The sequence below is a fragment of the Oncorhynchus kisutch genome, unplaced genomic scaffold (genome assembly GCF_002021735.2).
Source record: "Oncorhynchus kisutch isolate 150728-3 unplaced genomic scaffold, Okis_V2 scaffold728, whole genome shotgun sequence".
Classification (NCBI taxonomy): Eukaryota; Metazoa; Chordata; class Actinopteri; order Salmoniformes; family Salmonidae; genus Oncorhynchus; species Oncorhynchus kisutch.
Genome location: NW_022262673.1, coordinates 130001 through 148111, shown reverse-complemented (window position 1 = coordinate 148111; position 18111 = coordinate 130001). Strand labels below are relative to the sequence as shown.

At 41.4% G+C, this 18111-nt stretch overlaps 1 protein-coding gene across 2 annotated transcripts in view; it reads left to right on the top strand.

Moving 5' to 3' along the window:
* Window positions 1-13526, top strand: part of LOC109884158 (probable lysosomal cobalamin transporter) — a 45102-nt gene extending 31576 nt beyond the window's left edge. For both annotated transcript variants that reach the window (XM_031816019.1, XM_031816018.1), the window contains exons 4-5: window positions 10325-10416; window positions 12066-13526. In XM_031816019.1, the coding sequence (XP_031671879.1) occupies window positions 10325-10416; window positions 12066-12176 (203 nt within the window). In that variant the 3' untranslated portion in view covers window positions 12177-13526. The remainder of the gene's footprint in view (window positions 1-10324; window positions 10417-12065) is intronic.
* The last annotated feature ends 4585 nt before the right edge of the window (window positions 13527-18111 follow it).

The window sequence follows — 18111 nt, the reverse complement described above, 5'->3', positions numbered from 1 at the left end:
GACAAAGAGAGAGGGAAGGTGGTGCAGGACAAAGAGAGAGGGGAGGAGGTGCAGGACAAAGAGAGGGAAGCTGGTGCAGGACAAAGAGAGAGGGAAGGTGGTGCAGGACAAAGAGAGAGGGGAGGAGGTGCAGGACAAAGAGAGAGGAGGTGGTGCAGGACAAAGAGAGAGGGAAGGTGGTGCAGGACAAAGAGAGAGGAGGTGGTGCAGGACAAAGAGAGAGGAGGTGGTGGGAGAAACAGGGTGGCCGGGTTGCTTTCCTATCATCTAAGTTAGTCCCTCATTGTGTACTGACATTAGAGATGGCTGTATTAGAAATAGAGGTATGAACTTTTAAACCAAGTTGGGATCCTTAACCTTACGAAAAATCCCTCCGACAAAATTGAAATCACATTGCAGTTGTCACAAAACCTATTATTTTCTGGTGTAACAGCCTAACTAGACTATAGTTTATAAAGGCCTGGGGAAAGTTGTCATTTAAATTAAACCAGAGAGGACCCTAACCCCCCTACATCAGTGAGATCATCCTGACTGTCTCCACCAACGTCAGTGAGGTCATCCTGACTGTCTCTACCAACGTCAGCGGGGTCATCCTGACTGTCTCTACCAACATCAGCGGGGTCATCCTGACTGTCTCTACCAACATCAGCGGGGTCATCCTGACTGTCTCTACCAACGTCAGTGGGGTCATCCTGACTGTCTCTACCAAAGTCAGTGGGGTCATCCTGACTGTCTCTACCAACGTCAGGGGGGTCATCCTGACTGTCTCTACCAACGTCAGCGGGGTCATCCTGACTGTCTCTACCAACGTCAGTGGGGTCATCCTGACTGTCTCTACCAACGTCAGGGGGGTCATCCTGACTGTCTCTACCAACGTCAGTGGGGTCATCCTGACTGTCTCTACCAACGTCAGCCGGGTCATCCTGACTGTCTCTACCAACATCAGGGGGGAAATCTAGAGCCTCTCGGAGGGCGTAGGACCTTTATAATAGCTATGGGGCAGAGTTGATAATGTATGTAAAGAGATAGTAGTTTTCTCGCTTAAATAAGTATTGTGCTTGCTATGTTAATGATTGACACTTTTTTCACGTTTTTATCAGACCAATTGTGTTTATCTGACTGTTATTGAAATGGTCGAACAATAATAACACGATAAATTGTTGACTAAAGTCAAGAAGATGAATGCACAGTATATTATTATAGGAAAGCATATCACATATCCGTGGTGGTAGATGGCCTCCCTTATCACCGCACAAAAATAATTGGGCCAGTTACGTAAGTGACAAGCTTCCATGATCAATGGGAAGTGTGAGAATCAAACTGATTAAGTAAAGTGAGCTTCACTTTCAAAGGTTGGTCATTTTAATTCCCTCCAGTGTTCGGCTCTCTCTCACACACACAGGGACGACCATGTGTTTACGGTCCAGATAACAGCACCTGCTATTTACAAAATAAATCATGCTAAGGAAGACATGCCAATACTAACTGCTACAATACAATACTTCACACGTAGCTAACTGCTACAATACAATACCTCACATGTAGCTAACTGCTACAATACAATACTTCACATGTAGCTAACTGCTACAATACAATACCTCACATGTAGCTAACTGCTACAATACAATACCTCACACGTAGCTAACTGCTACAATACAATACTTCACATGTAGCTAACTGCTACATTACAATACTTCACACGTAGCTAACTGCTACAATACAATACCTCACATGTAGCTAACTGCTACAATACAATACTTCACATGTAGCTAACTGCTACATTACAATACCTCACACGTAGCTAACTGCTACATTACAATACCTCACACGTAGCTAACTGCTACAATACAATACTTCACACGTAGCTAACTGCTACAATACAATACTTCACATGTAGCTAACTGCTATATTACAATACCTCACACGTAGCTAACTGCTACATTACAATACCTCACACGTAGCTAACTGCTACAATACAATACTTCACACGTAGCTAACTGCTACAATACAATACTTCACATGTAGCTAACTGCTACATTACAATACCTCACACGTAGCTAACTGCTACATTACAATACCTCACACGTAGCTAACTGCTACATTACAATACCTCACACGTAGCTAACTGCTACAATACAATACTTCACACGTAGCTATCTGCTACAATACAATACCTCACACGTAGCTAACTGCTATGATACAATACCTCACACGTAGCTATCTGCTATGATACAATACCTCACACGTAGCTAACTGCTATGATACAATATTTCACACCTAGCTAACTGCTACATTACAATATTTCACATGTAGCTATCTGCTACAATACAATACCTCACACGTAGCTAACTGCTATGATACAATACCTCACACGTAGCTAACTGCTATGATACAATATTTCACACGGAGCTATCTGCTATGATACAATATTTCACACGTAGCTAACTGCTACATTACAATACCTCACACGTAGCTAACTGCTCAATACAATATTTCACACGTAGCTAACTGCTACAATACAATACCTCACACGTAGCTAACTGCTACATTACAATACCTCACACGTAGCTAACTGCTACAATACAATATTTCACACGTAGCTAACTGCTACAATACAATACCTCACACGTAGCTAACTTCTACAATACAATACTTCACACGTAGCTAACTGCTGAAATACATGCTAAGCCGTCTTCAGTAGGCTCCAAGCACTGGTTTCTTTATTTTATGTTCTTTGTTTTATGTCAGGGACCGAGCACAGTATTGAACAAATATTGCTAAATATCTTATTACTATATAGCATCTCCAGCTTTTAGAATGGAATAGGATGTTATCCCATCCTCATCTCTTGACCCTTGTTGAACACGTTCTCTCCAGGGTTTATTTTGAAGTCCCTGGCAAAGCCTGTTTCCAATCACATTGTTTGTACTTGTACTTAAGGTCTACCCATTCCTCTGCCCAACAGTATCTGTCCCTACAGCTCCTATTTATTACATCACAACTCCTTTCATTTCCTTCTCATCCATGTAAACTCCCTACCTTTCCCTTCCTGGGACCGGCTCATCAGGTAAGACTGGGGATTCCCCAAACTCTGACAATAGGAAAACTCTGAAGCCTAAGGGCAATCTGACCGTCTCCTCTCTCCTTTTCTCCTCCTCCTCCTCCTCTTCCTTTCTGCCTCTCCTCCTCTCCATTTAGAGCTGAATAGAGCAAATGACTGGCCACTCTCTTAGGCTCTATCCCAAATTGCACCGTATTTACTATAGAGTGCACTACTTATGACCCAGGCCCATAGGGCTCTCATCAGAAGTAGTGTAGAATGTAAGGACTATAGTTCCATTTGGACAACAGCCTTAGCCTGTCATGGATACCTCAGCCCTCCAGCCCTGCAGACAAGTGAATTACACAGTTTACCCACTTCTTTTCAAATGCTATTTTTTTCTTGTCTTTCTTTTTTGTTGCACTGTGGCGACTGGAGAGCCGCTTAGCTATTATCCAGGATTCTCCTTGTCTGCACACACACACACACACAGACACACACACACACACACACAGACACAGACACACACACACACAGACACACACATAATTAACCTTCTTTAGAGCTGCAGTGACAGTCTCAGATGTTTTGCATGGTTAGTTTGTCATGGGATTTCTGTGACTTGGATCTTATTTTCTTTGCAGACACTTTGAAGTCACCTTAAATCTCCTGGCCATATTCAGTATATGATAGTCAAACTGTTTCTCTATCGTGTTGGTTAAAGTTGTGGTTTTCTTAAAGGTCAGTCATTCTTTTATTTGTTTAAATTCTAAAGAAAACAGCAGCAGTTGCTAGCTTGCCCATCCAGTCCCTCACCTCTCTGTCTTTAAAACACATTATATAGATATAGATGGAAGCTTACAGTACATTAACTGTGACTAAAACATCCTATATTAGGTAGATACTTACACTACATATGAAATGTGTTGATGCCAAGATGGAAGCCTGCAGTACATATGAGATGTGTTGTTGCTAAGATACAAGGCTGCAGTACATATGAGATGTGGTGTTGCTAAGATACAAGGCTGCAGTACATATGAGATGTGTTGTTGCTAAGATACAAGGCTGCAGTACATATGAGATGTGTTGTTGCTAAGATACAAGGCTGCAGTACATATGAGATGTGTTGTTGCTAAGATACAAGGCGGCAGTACATATGAGATGTGTAGTTGCTGAGATACAAGGCTGCAGTACATATGACTTAACACCACATAAACTCAGCAAAAAGAGAACCATCCCTTTTTTAGAACCCTGTCTTTCAAAGAAAATTCCCATACAATTAATGAACATGCACCTGCAGAACGTCGTTAAGACACTAACAGTTTACAATTAAGTACAATTAGGTGGGCAATTAAGGTCAAAGTTATGAAAACTTAGGACACTAAAGAGGCCTTTCTACTGACTCTGAAAAACACCAAAAGAAAGATGCCCAGTGTCCCTGCTCATCTGTGTGAATGTGCCTTAGGCATGCTGCAAGGAGGCATGAGGACTGCAGATGTGGCCAGGGCAATAAATTGCCATGTCCGTACTGTGAGACGCCTAAGACAGCGCTACAGGGAGATGGGACGGATCATCCTCGCAGTGGCAGACCACGTGTAACAACACCTGCACAGGATCGGTACATCCAAACATCACACCTGCAGGACAGATACAAGATGGCAACAACAAACACCTGAGTTACACCAGGAACGCACAATCCCTCCATCAGTGCTCAGACTGTCCCCAATAGGCTGAGAGAGGCTGGACTGAGGGCTTGTAGGCCTGTTGTAAGGCAGGTCCTCACCAGACATCACCGGCCACAACGTCGCCTATGGGCACAAACCCACCGTCGCTGGACCAGACAGGACTGGCAAAAAGTGCTCTTTACTGACGAGTCGTGGTTTTGTCTCACCAGGGGTGATGGTCGGATTCGCGATTATTGTCGACGGAATGAGCTTTACACCGAGGCCTGTACTCTGGAGCGTTACACCGAGGCCTGTACTCTGGAGCGTTACACCGAGACCTGTACTCTGGAGCGTTACACCGAGGCCTGTACTCTGGAGCGTTACACCGAGACCTGTACTCTGGAGCGTTACACCAAGGCCTGTACTCTGGAGCGTTACACCGAGGCCTGTGCTCTGGATTGGGATCGATTTGGATGTGGAGGGTCCGTCATGGTCTGGGGCGGTGTGTCACAGCATCATCGGACTGAGCTTGTTGTCATTGCAGGCATTCTCAACGCTGTGCGTTTCAGGGAAGACATCCTCCTCCCTCATGTGGTACACTTCCTGCAGGCTCAGCCTGACATGACCCTCCAGAATGACAATGCCACCAGCCATACTGCTCATTCTGTGCATGATTTCCTGCAAGACAGGAGTGTCAGTGTTCTGGCCATCGAAGAGCCCGGATCACAATACCATGGAGCACGTCTGGGACCTGTTGGATCGGAGGGTGAGGGCTAGGTCCATTCCCCCCAGAAATGTCCGGGAACTTGCAGGTGCCTTGGTGGAAGAGTGGGGTAACATCTCACAGCGAGAACTGGCAAATCTGCACTGCAGTACTTAATACCACTGATAGCCACACCAGATACTGACTGTTACTTTTGACCCCCATCCTTTGTTCGGGGACACAATATTCCATTTATTTTAGTCACATGTCTGTGGAACTTGTTCAGTTTATGTCTCAGTTGTTGAATCTTGTTATACTCATACAAATATTTACACATGTTAAGTTTGCTGAAAATAAACGCAGTTGACAGTGAGAGGACTGTTCTTTTTTGCTGAGTTTATTACGTGTAGGTATGCAGTACATTATGACATATGAGTGGTGTTTAAGATTCTGTCGTCTGTGACTTCACATTGGAAGTTATCCAGGGATCAGCCCTATCCACAGTGACAGTGACACAGCTTTCTACTTTACAAGAAGAGTTGTAGGCTTTTTCAGTTACCGTGACACAGTTAGCCCGAGGCTGGGTTCCTCTATGGCGTTAACAGCCCCTCTAAGACACATCAGTCAGGACAGGGGCACTTAAAGTTCCATTCTGGGATTTGAAAAACAACAAAACGGTAGCCCTGCCACTTGTTTTGGTATACAGCTAAAGGATGGGCTAGGGAAATGTAACCCCTCCCAAATTCAAAAGGAATTCATTGATAAAACATTTTTTTTATTAAGAATCCATAGGTGCATATCAACAATTGGAATGACCATTGAACAGATTCTCAGATTGTAGTCTTAAGTGAGGACAGGGCCATCGTTAGTTACACAGTTGCACAGCAAGTGCTTTGCTTGGGTAATAAGACTGCATGCAAGTATTTGTATTTATTATGGATCCCTATTAGTTCCTACTAAGACAGCAGCTACTCTTCCTGGGGTTTATTATGGATCCCTATTAGTTCCTACTAAGACAGCAGCTACTCTTCCTGGGGTTTATTATGGATCCCCATTAGTTCCTACTAAGAGAGCAGCTACTCTTCCTGAGGTTTATTATGGATCCCCATTAGTTCCTACTAAGACAGCAGCTACTCTTCCTGGGGTTTATTATGGATCCCTATTAGTTCCTGCCAAGGCAGCAGCTACTCTTCCTGGGGTTTATTATGGATCCCCATTAGTTCCTACTAAGACAGCAGCTACTCTTCCTGGGGTTTATTATGGATCCCTATTAGTTCCTACTAAGACAGCAGCTACTCTTCCTGGGGTTTATTATGGATCCCTATTAGTTCCTGCCAAGGCAGCAGCTACTCTTCCTGGGGTTTATTATGGATCCCTATTAGTTCCTGCCAAGGCAGCAGCTACTCTTCCTGAGGTTTATTATGGATCCCTATTAGTTCCTGCCAAGGCAGCAGCTACTCTTCCTGGGGTTTATTATGGATCCCTATTAGTTCCTGCCAAGGCAGCAACTACTCTTCCTGGGGTTTATTATGGATCCCTATTAGTTCCTGCCAAGGCAGCAGCTACTCTTCCTGGGGTTTATTATGGATCCCTATTAGTTCCTGCCAAGGCAGCAGCTACTCTTCCTGGGGTTTATTATGGATCCCTATTAGTTCCTGCCAAGGCAGCAGCTACTCTTCCTGGGGTTTATTATGGATCCCTATTAGTTCCTGCCAAGGCAGCAACTACTCTTCCTGGGGTTTATTATGGATCCCTATTAGTTCCTGCCAAGGCAGCAGCTACTCTTCCTGGGGTTTATTATGGATCCCTATTAGTTCCTGCCAAGGCAGCAGCTACTCTTCCTGGGGTTTATTATGGATCCCTATTAGTTCCTGCCAAGGCAGCAGCTACTCTTCCTGGGGTTTATTATGGATCCCTATTAGTTCCTGCCAAGGCAGCAGCTACTCTTCCTGGGGTTTATTATGGATCCCTATTAGTTCCTGCCAAGGCAGCAGCTACTCTTCCTGGGGTTTATTATGGATCCCTATTAGTTCCTGCCAAGGCAGCAACTACTCTTCCTGGGGTTTATTATGGATCCCTATTAGTTCCTGCCAAGGCAGCAGCTACTCTTCCTGGGGTTTATTATGGATCCCTATTAGTTCCTGCCAAGGCAGCAGCTACTCTTCCTGGGGTTTATTATGGATCCCTATTAGTTCCTGCCAAGGCAGCAGCTACTCTTCCTGGGGTTTATTATGGATCCCTATTAGTTCCTGCCAAGGCAGCAACTACTCTTCCTGGGGTTTATTATGGATCCCTATTAGTTCCTGCCAAGGCAGCAGCTACTCTTCCTGGGGTTTATTATGGATCCCTATTAGTTCCTGCCAAGGCAGCAGCTACTCTTCCTGGGGTTTATTATGGGTCCCCATTAGTTCCTGCCAAGGCAGCAGCTACTCTTCCTGGGGTTTATTATGGATCCCTATTAGTTCCTGCCAAGGCAGCAACTACTCTTCCTGGGGTTTATTATGGATCCCTATTAGTTCCTGCCAAGGCAGCAGCTACTCTTCCTGAGGTTTATTATGGATCCCCATTAGTTCCTGCCAAGGCAGCAGCTACTCTTCCTGGGGTTTATTATGGATCCCCATTAGTTCCTGCCAAGGCAGCAGCTACTCTTCCTGGGGTTTATTATGGATCCCCATTAGTTCCTGCCAAGGCAGCAGCTACTCTTCCTGGGGTTCAAACACATTAAGACACTTACATTACATATAAAACAAAAGATAAAACAGTACATCATATAACATTATTACACCACTACATATCTACAATGCACAATGTTTTTAATACCACCATACAACAATATTACAATGTATGTGTGTGTCTGTACCTTTGTATGTGTCTCTTCACAGTCCCCGCTGTTCCATAAGGTGTCTTTTTTTCTGACTTTTAAATCTGATTCTACTGCTTGCATCAATTACCTGATGTGGAATAGAGTTCCATGTAGTCATGGCTCTATGTAGTACTGTGCACCTCCCATAGTCTGTTCTGGACTTGGGGACTGTGACTAATCCTCTTGTGGCATGTCTTTTGGGGTATGTATGGGTGTCTGAGCTGTGTGCTCGTTGTTTAGACAGACACCTTGGTACATTCAACTTGTCAACACTTCTTACAAAAACAAGTAGTGATGAAGTCAATCTCTCCTCCACTTTGAGCCAGGAGAGATTGACATGCATATTATTAATGTTAGCTCTCCGTGTACTTTTAAGTGCCAGCCATGCTGCCCTGTTCTGAGACAGCCATGCTGCCCTGTTCTGAGACAGCCATGCTGCCCTGTTCTGAGACAGCCATGCTGCCCTGTTCTGAGACAGCCATGCTGCCCTGTTCTGAGACAGCCATGCTGCCCTGTTCTGAGACAGCCATGCTGCCCTGTTCTGAGACAGCCATGCTGCCCTGTTCTGAGACAGCCATGCTGCCCTGTTCTGAGCCAACTGCAATTTCCCTAAGTCCCTCTTTGTGGCACCTGACCACACTGCAAGTGATTGCTTTGTCACACTTACTCGTACACACACTGCCACTCTGTGTTTCTTATGGACTTTCATTGACAGCTGAAACCTTCCAACTCACCCTGTTGTTTCTTACGACAACGTTTCTTCAACATGGAAAACAAAACCTACAAGTGAATGCCTCCATATTCCCATTTCATGGAATACATTGCTACATACTGTAGTGAAGAATTTTAAGTAAACTCATAACTAGAATAATAACATTGACTAAAAGCAAAGATATTCAAATATAATAATGGCCTGAAGATGTTCCACCCCCACCTAAATCCTTTTACAGGGTCCAATCACACTGCTTCATCTTAACCTCGCAGTGACACTTGACGTAAACTTAATTTACTTAAACCTGTTCCATCTGCCTCGCCTTGGATTGAGAATATCGCCCGTGGACACAGTGTAGTTAGTTAGCTGTTACTTTGCCAGTTCTCCAACCCCTCACACACTGACTCATGCATAAGAACGTAGTCTAATATAAATGCATTAGGATGCTGGATTCACACCAAGTTCTGCTGTTTATCTCCCTTCCCTGCTTTTGTAGTTATAATGTCAAACCCCTTTCTGACTCATAAGAAGATACTAAAAGCATTCGTATGCTAAGTACATGCAGATTTCTGTTATTTGGTTTATGAGTGTTTTACGTACATTCCATTAACTGTTGCATTGTATGATGGTAGTCTAAAATACATGCAGTAGGATGCTAGGTTCTTATTTTCCTATTTCCTTGTTACTTTCCTTTCTAAAAGCGTAGGAAGGTCCCTATTAGTTCTGAAACCGACAACCATTAGAATATCAATCTCAATGACAACCATTAGAATGTCCATTTCTGGTCTGACTGGTCTTTTTACTGCATTTGGTTGATAATGGCTCCTACTTACATCCCATTAACTGTTGCATTAACATCATGGATCAAACGGATGCTGCAGGGCCTGTAATTAATGTCGGAGGCGTCTCTTGGGGCTACCTTGTAATGGTGGTGGTGTTGGGTCACTACCAGTTAGTATAATGCCGTTAATTGCTCCCAGAATAAGATCCTTTAACATTTTAAAGACATAATGGCTGCATTTTCACAGGAAAGACAATTCTGATTGGTCAATAGACCAATTATTGAAAGAATGATCAGAATTGGGCTGCCTGTGTTAACACAGCCATAGTGACTTCAGTGAACTCCTAAGGCTGACCATGTTGTGCTGTTGAAACATATAAATATATATATAAATATATGCTTGTTTTTGTGTCATTTAATATACCTTTGCCGTTCCAAACACACAACACTTGAAGTCTAAACTAAGTTTAGAGAACTAAGATTATCTGATGTCAAACTAATGCAGTGTTAGCAAAGACTCAATTATGTTCTTTCCATGTTTTTGTTTTCTCACTTTTTCAGACGAATGCACAGTGACGAGGTCGTACCTTTTCCTCCACAAGTTCTGGTTCTTCAGTACCATCTACTACTTTGGTAACTGGGTGTTTATCGGGGTATGTGTTGGAAACTCAAAGATTTGGTTGACAATGTTCTTGCAAAAATGTCACAGATGGTGTAACTATAAGTGCAATTTATAGTGTAAAGGCAGATCAGATTTACTGAGTACTGCTGAGTCTGCTAGAATTATAGCTGCAATGAATTGATTGATTGGTTAAATTGTTTGGACATTAAAGATGACCGCCATACTAGCGTCCTACTTAAACCGCGTACTCATTTACTTAAACCGCGTACTCATTTACTTAAACCGCATACTCATTTACTTAAACTGCATACTCATGTACTTAATCTGCACACTCATTTAGACCGCATCCTCATTTACTTAAACTGCATCCTCATTTACTTAAACTGCATATTAATTTACTTAAACTGCGTACTCATTTACTTAAACTGCATCCTCATTTACTTAAACTGCATACTCATTTATTTAAACAGCATACTCATTTACTTAAACTGCATATTAATTTACTTAAACTGCGTACTCATTTACTTAAACTGCATCCTCATGTACTTTAACTGCATACTCATTTAAACTGCATACTCATTTAAACCGCATACTCATTTACTTAAACTGCATTCTCATTTACTTAAACCGCATACTCATTTACATAAACCGCATACTAATTTACTTAAACTGCGTACTAATTTACTTAAACTGCGTACTAATTTACTTAAACCGCAAATCAATTTACTTAAACCGTGTACACATTTACTTAAACTGCATACTAATTTACATAAACTGCGTACTCATTTACTTAAACTGTGTACACATTTACTTAAACTGCGTACTCATTTACTCAAACTGCATACTCATTTACTTAAACTGCGTACTCATTTACTTAAACCGCAAATCAATTTACTTAAACCGTGTACACATTTACTTAAACTGCATACTAATTTACTTAAACTGCGTACTCATTTACTTAAACTGTGTACACATTTACTTAAACTGCGTACTCATTTACTCAAACTGCATACTCATTTACTTAAACTGCGTACTCATTTACTTAAACTGCGTACTCATTTACTTAAACTGCATACTCATTTACTTAAACTGCATACTCATTTACTTAAACTGCATACTCATTTACTTAAACTGCGTACTCATTTACTTAAACTGCGTACTCATTTACTTAAACCGTGTACTCATTTACTTAAACTGCGTACTCATTTACTTAAACTGCGTACTCATTCACTTAAACCGCATACTAATTTACTTAAACTGCGTACTCATTTACTTAAACTGCGTACTCATTTACTGAAACTGCATGCTCATTTACTGAAACTGCATGCTCATTTCGGCGTTTGATCTAGTAGAATTCATTGGTCTTTTCTGACTCACGTGTTTGACGACAGCTGATAATCAGATAAATTGACCTGCTGTACTATTTTCAAAATGTCACATACTAGAAAACTTTATTTTTTTCACATACTATTTATATAGTACGCTAGTATGGGTATTGGGAGATGGCCCATGACTTATTTCCATACGTTCCATGTTTTCCACCTGTAGGTTCTCCTCATTGGCCTGGTGGTGTTTGATTGTAAATGTCCATGTTTTCCACCTGTAGGTTCTCCTCATTGACCTGGTGGTGTTTGATTGATTGATTGATTGATTGTAACTTTCCATGTTTTCCACCTGTAGGTTTTCCTCATCGGCCTGTTGGTGTCATGTTGTAAGGGGAAGAAATCAGTGATCGAAGGAGAGGTGGAGGCAGATGACTCTGACATGAGTGAAGACGAATATGTCCACTGACAAGACCACAGCCTGCCAGACCTGGGTTCAAATACTATTTGAAATGTTTAAAATACTTTTGAGCATTTGCTTTAGCCTGCCTGGGAGTGACAGGTGGGCAGGGTTGGCATGTTCTGGACTTTTCTATGGGTTCACCTGCAAAAGGCAAGCTTAATCAAATACAATTGAAGTATTTTAAATCATTTTAAACAGTGTGCCCTAATGAATATGGCCCAGGTCTGCTACCTGCATGGACCAGGAGACATTTAAACCGGATTGGTTTCTGTTACAGCTGGTTTGCTATAACATAAGAATATGACATTTGGATTGTTCATGCAAGGCAGTAAAACTTTAATTTGAACTGTTGTTTTCTGGTTTCTGCCTGAGATGGGTTAATATTCCACCACGTTGTGTATTATAACAGGAGAGGGTGATTGGGAGGTTTTTCTATTAGGGCAACTTTTAGTCTTTTGTTCAGTCAAGTGTCTTTGTTCAAAGCAGTATGTAAAACCCTGATTGCATCCCATTTCAAATATAGTGCACTTATTTTGACCAAAGCCCTATTGGACCCTGGTCAAAAGTAGTGCACTATATAGGGAATAGTGTTCCATTTGAGATGCAACCCTCTTTGTGTTACTATGGGTATGTGCCTGTTGTTTCAAATGTCATCTCCACCAATTCCGTGTTTTTATGTTTCCAAAAAGAAAGATTTACTGTTGCAAAATTCTGGTATATTTTCCAAAATGAGAGGATTCTGAATCTTCTGCTTATTTCCCTCACTATTCTGAGAATCTTCAAATGGGGACGAAAAAGACAGAAAAACCAGGTGATTTGTGGAAAGTTCCCAACATTTTCCAACCCTAAGAAAGATCCCTGGTTGAGAACCAAACAGTGAGTTATTCAACAAGCCTGTGGTACTGGATGTTTTGGATCCTGAAAAGACAAGATGTTGTTGAGGAAACATAGTCCAGGATTACTTTGTTTCTTATTTATTTGAACTCAGCACATTTTTGTTGTCATGTACATTTCTGTAATATATGGCTGGATAAATGTTTATTTTAGCCTTTAACAGATTTATTATTTTTAAGATTACTAACTTAGCACATTCAGCATGTTAACTTACAGCAACAAATATGGACATGTATTTGAGACCATATTGATAATGCACATTGCTGAGTTAAAATCTATATTTCTCTTATCCCTGATTTTGGTCGTGTTTGGTTGGGCTTAACTTGACTAACTGTTATTGTGTTGATGAATTGATTTGCTGTAAAGTTATCTGAACATGAACTGAGCATAATATCACTTGACTACTGATCACGATGTCAATTTACTTTATGAATTTGGAATAAAATATGAATTCTGAATTGATTATTGCTATGTTTATGTTGTTAATCTATCCATTTCTAACATTCATTCAGGGATTGCTTTGGACCTTGAACTTGGGGTTGGCGTAGCCATTTGTTTTTCAAGGACTAGACATTAGTGATATTTATTGTGTCCTCTTTAAAACGGTTGATAATAAAGAGGTTGGCCCATCTTATTTAGTGTGCCATGCACTTTTCATCACTACACTAGATACCAGTGCATCGATTGAATCTGTCACAGTGGTCATTATTAGCCTAAAGATGGCATGTAGCTGGCTTCAGTACAGTATATATAAAAGAGTGCTAACTCATCACAGGCTTTAGTATTTATTTACCTTCTAGTCATCACCACGGTGACGCTTAATCAATGGCTTCTAGTACTAATGCCTGTACACATATATACAATATGAAGGGTCAGCATAGTGGTGATCCCTGGGGCTACATACTATAGATAAAAAGACTGGTGTTAAGATGTTAACTCTCCACTATCTCCATACACAGTGGTGATCCCTGGGGCTACATACTATAGATAAAAAGACTGGTGTTAAGATGTTAACTCTCCACTATCTCCATACACAGTGGTGATCCCTGGGGCTACATACTATAGATAAAAAGACTGGTGTTAAGATGTTAACTCTCCACTATCTCCATACACAGTGGTGATCCCTGGGGCTACATACTATAGATAAAAAGACTGGTGTTAAGATGTTAACTCTCCACTATCTCCATACACAGTGGTGATCCCTGGGGCTACATACTATAGATAAAAAGACTGGTGTTAAGATGTTAACTCTCCACTATCTCCATACACAGTGGTGATCCCTGGGGCTACATACTATAGATAAAAAGACTGGTGTTAAGATGTCCCCTGTACACTGATACAGCCTCTTCATTCTCTGAAGCAGCTTAATTATCTGATGGTTGGTTGGTTGGTTGGTTGGTTGGTTGGTTGGTTGGTTGGTTGGTTGGTTGGTTGGATGGTTGGTTGGTTGGATGGTTGGTTGGATGGTTGGTTGGTTGGATGGTTGGTTGGATGGATGGTTGGTCCAAGAATGCACTGCAATGTGACATGAATCCCATCTGTTCCAGGTGTGAACATGAAACACACACAACAGATGGGAAGGACCTGGAGAAGAAATAACAAGCACTCTGGATGTGTTTACACAAGCAGCCCAATTCTGATCTTTTGCCCATTTTTTGGGCTAAACATCGGATTGATTGTTCAAAAGACCAATTTTGTGGCAAAAGATCAGACTTGGGCTTCCTGTGTAAACACAGCCTATGTAGAACTCTCTAGCTTTACCTAGCAGCACCTTGGAGGAAATAACAACTGTTCCTACAGTAATAACTCTTCTTTTATGGTCATCCTTTGTTATTGTGTGGTTTTGTTGAGTTATGGAACAATGAGCCGATTCCTTCCACAGGCTTTCTTTGATAGGTTTTTTCATAAGACACTGAAGGTCATCTTTCATTTCAGATAGGGGGTCAAAGGTGAGACAGAAATACTGACAAGGGAAAATAATATAAGGCTCAAATCAAATCACAGTTTATTGGTTCATACACATATATTTTCAGATGTTGTTTATTGCAGGTTCAAATGTTTATATTTCTAACTCCAACAGTGCAGTGAAACTAACAATACAAAACAATACACACATACAAATGTACAGTTTCTGTTTCTGTTTCAGAACACACTTAGGAAGTGACTTCATATGTCAATATTCTGCACAGGTCACGTTTGTTCATTCCTGTTTGTCCAGTTTTCTATTCTATTGTTGTGGTCCTTTGGGATGGATAGAGACTGAAGAATACCTTTCTCACTATGAGAGACACTCAACGTCCTTCTACAACAGACATCCTGACCAGAGGGACCTTTAGGCTATGCTCAGAAATGTTTTCTTCATGGTTTTCACAGACCCCAGAGCTTGCAGTACTCACAAACAGGCTGGCTGAGATCACTACACTTAAAAATAGGTCCATTTGTGTTGTTCCTTTGAGAGACCAGCATGGGGTTAGTGGTTCCCCCAGTTAAATCAACTCAACAACTTTGACATGTTGCCTTTCACCTTATAACATCCTCATTGTTTGATGAAGGGATGAATGGAAGGATTACTAGTATTCTACACAGTAATGGACTCTAACTTCCCTGAGCTGAAAAAAAGACTTATTACATGTACTGTGGATGGATGAACAGCTAATCCTTCACAACGTTGCTGGAGGCCTATTGGTTTCACGTTAGCTTACATTACATTGTTCATCTTGGCTTTTTGGGTCAGACAAGATGTACCCTACACGGTATCTAAACGTCTTCCAGTTTCTATCATTATTTTGAAGGTTTTCTTCTCCTACCAGAAAGAGTACAATGTTAGGGATGTCTTGTTGAGAGATGTATGGTACATGATATATATTATACTGTGTTAGGGATGTCTTGTTAAGAGATGTATGGTACATGATATATATTATACTGTGATAGTGATGTCTTGTTGGGAGATGTGAGGTACATGATGTACAGTTGAAGTCGGAAGTTTACATACGCTTAGATTGGAGTCATTAAAACTTGTTTTTCAACCACTCCACAAACTTCTTGTTAATAAACTATAGTTTTGGCAAGTCGGTTAGGACATCTACTTTGTGCATGACACAAGTCATTTTTCCAACAATTGTTTACAGACAGATTATATCACTTATAATTCACTGTATCACCATGGGACAACGAGTCCCACAGCAAAAAGAGTCCTATATCGACATAACCTGAAAGGTCGCTCAGCAAGGAAGAAGCCACTGCTCCAAAACCGCCATAAAAAGACCAGACTATGGCTTGCAACTGCACATGGGGACAAAGATCGTACTTTTTGGAGAAATGTCCTCTGGTCTAAATAAAACTGTTTGGCCATAATGACCACCGTTATGTTTGGAGGGAGAAGGGGAGGCTTGAAGCAAAAGAACACCATCCCAACCGTGAAGCACGGGGTGGCAGCATCATGTTGTGGGGGTGCTTTGCAGCAGGAGGGACTGGTGCACTTCACAAAATAGATTGCATCATGAGGGAGGAAATGTATGTGAATATATTGAAGCAACATCTCAAGACATCAGTCAGGAAGTTAAAGCTTGGTTGCAAATGGGTCTTCCAAATGGACAATGACCCCAAGCATACTTCCAAAGTTGTGGCAAAATGACTTAAAGACACCAAAGTCAAGGTATTGGAGTAGCCATCACAAAGCCCTGACCTCAATCCCATGGAAAATTTGTGGGCAGAACTGAAAAAGCGTGTGCAAGCAAGGAGGCCTACAAACCTGACTCAGTTACACCAGCCAGGAGGAATGGGCCAAAATTCACCCAACTTATTGTGGGAAGCTTGTTGAAGGCTACCCGAAACGTTTGACCCAAGTTAAACAGTTTAAAGGCAATGCTACCTAATACTAATTGAGTGTATGTAAACTTCTGACCCACTGGGAATGTGATGAAAGAAATAAAAGCTGAAATAAATCATTCTCTCTGCTATTGTTCTGACATTTCACATTCTTAAAATAAAGTGGTGATCCTAACTGACCTAAAACAGGGAATTTTTACTAGGATTAAATGTCAGGAATTGTGAAAACTGAGTTTAAATGTATTTGACTAAGGTGAATGTAAACTTCCGACTTCAACTGTATATATACAGTACCAATAGTCTCCATATACAGTGCCTTGCGAAAGTATTCGGCCCCCTTGAACTTTGCGACCTTTTGCCACATTTCAGGCTTCAAACATAAAGATGTAAAACTGTATTTTTTTGTGAAGAATCAACAACATGTGGGACACAATCATGAAGTGGAACGACATTTATTGGATATTTCAAACTTTTTTAACAAATCAAAAACTGAAAAATTGGGCGTGCAAAATTATTCAACCCCCTTAAGTTAATACTTTGTAGCACCACCTTTTGCTGCGATTACAGCTGTAAGTCGCTTGGGGTATGTCTCTATCAGTTTTCACATCGAGAGACTGACATTTTTTCCCATTCCTCCTTGCAAAACAGCTCGAGCTCAGTGAGGTTGGATGGAGAGCATTTGTGAACAGCAGTTTTCAGTTCTTTCCACAGATTCTCGATTGGATTCAGGTCTGGACTTTGACTTGGCCATTCTAACACCTGGATATGTTTATTTTTGAACCATTCCATTGTAGATTTTGCTTTATGTTTTGGATCATTGTCTTGTTGGAAGACAAATCTCCGTCTCAGTCTCAGGTCTTTTGCAGACTCCATCAGGTTTTCTTCCAGAATGGTCCTGTATTTGGCTCCATCCATCTTCCCATCAATTTTAACCATCTTCCCTGTCCCTGCTGAAGAAAAGCAGGCCCAAACCATGATGCTGCCACCACCATGTTTGACAGTGGGGATGGTGTGTTCAGGGTGATGGGCTGTGTTGCTTTTACGCCAAACATAACGTTTTGCAATGTTGCCAAAAAGTTCAATTTTGGTTTCATCTGACCAGAGCACCTTCTTCCACATGTTTGGTGTGTTTCCCAGGTGGCTTGTGGCAAACTTTAAACGACACTTTTTATGGATATCTTTAAGAAATGGCGTTCTTCTTTCCACTCTTCCATAAAGG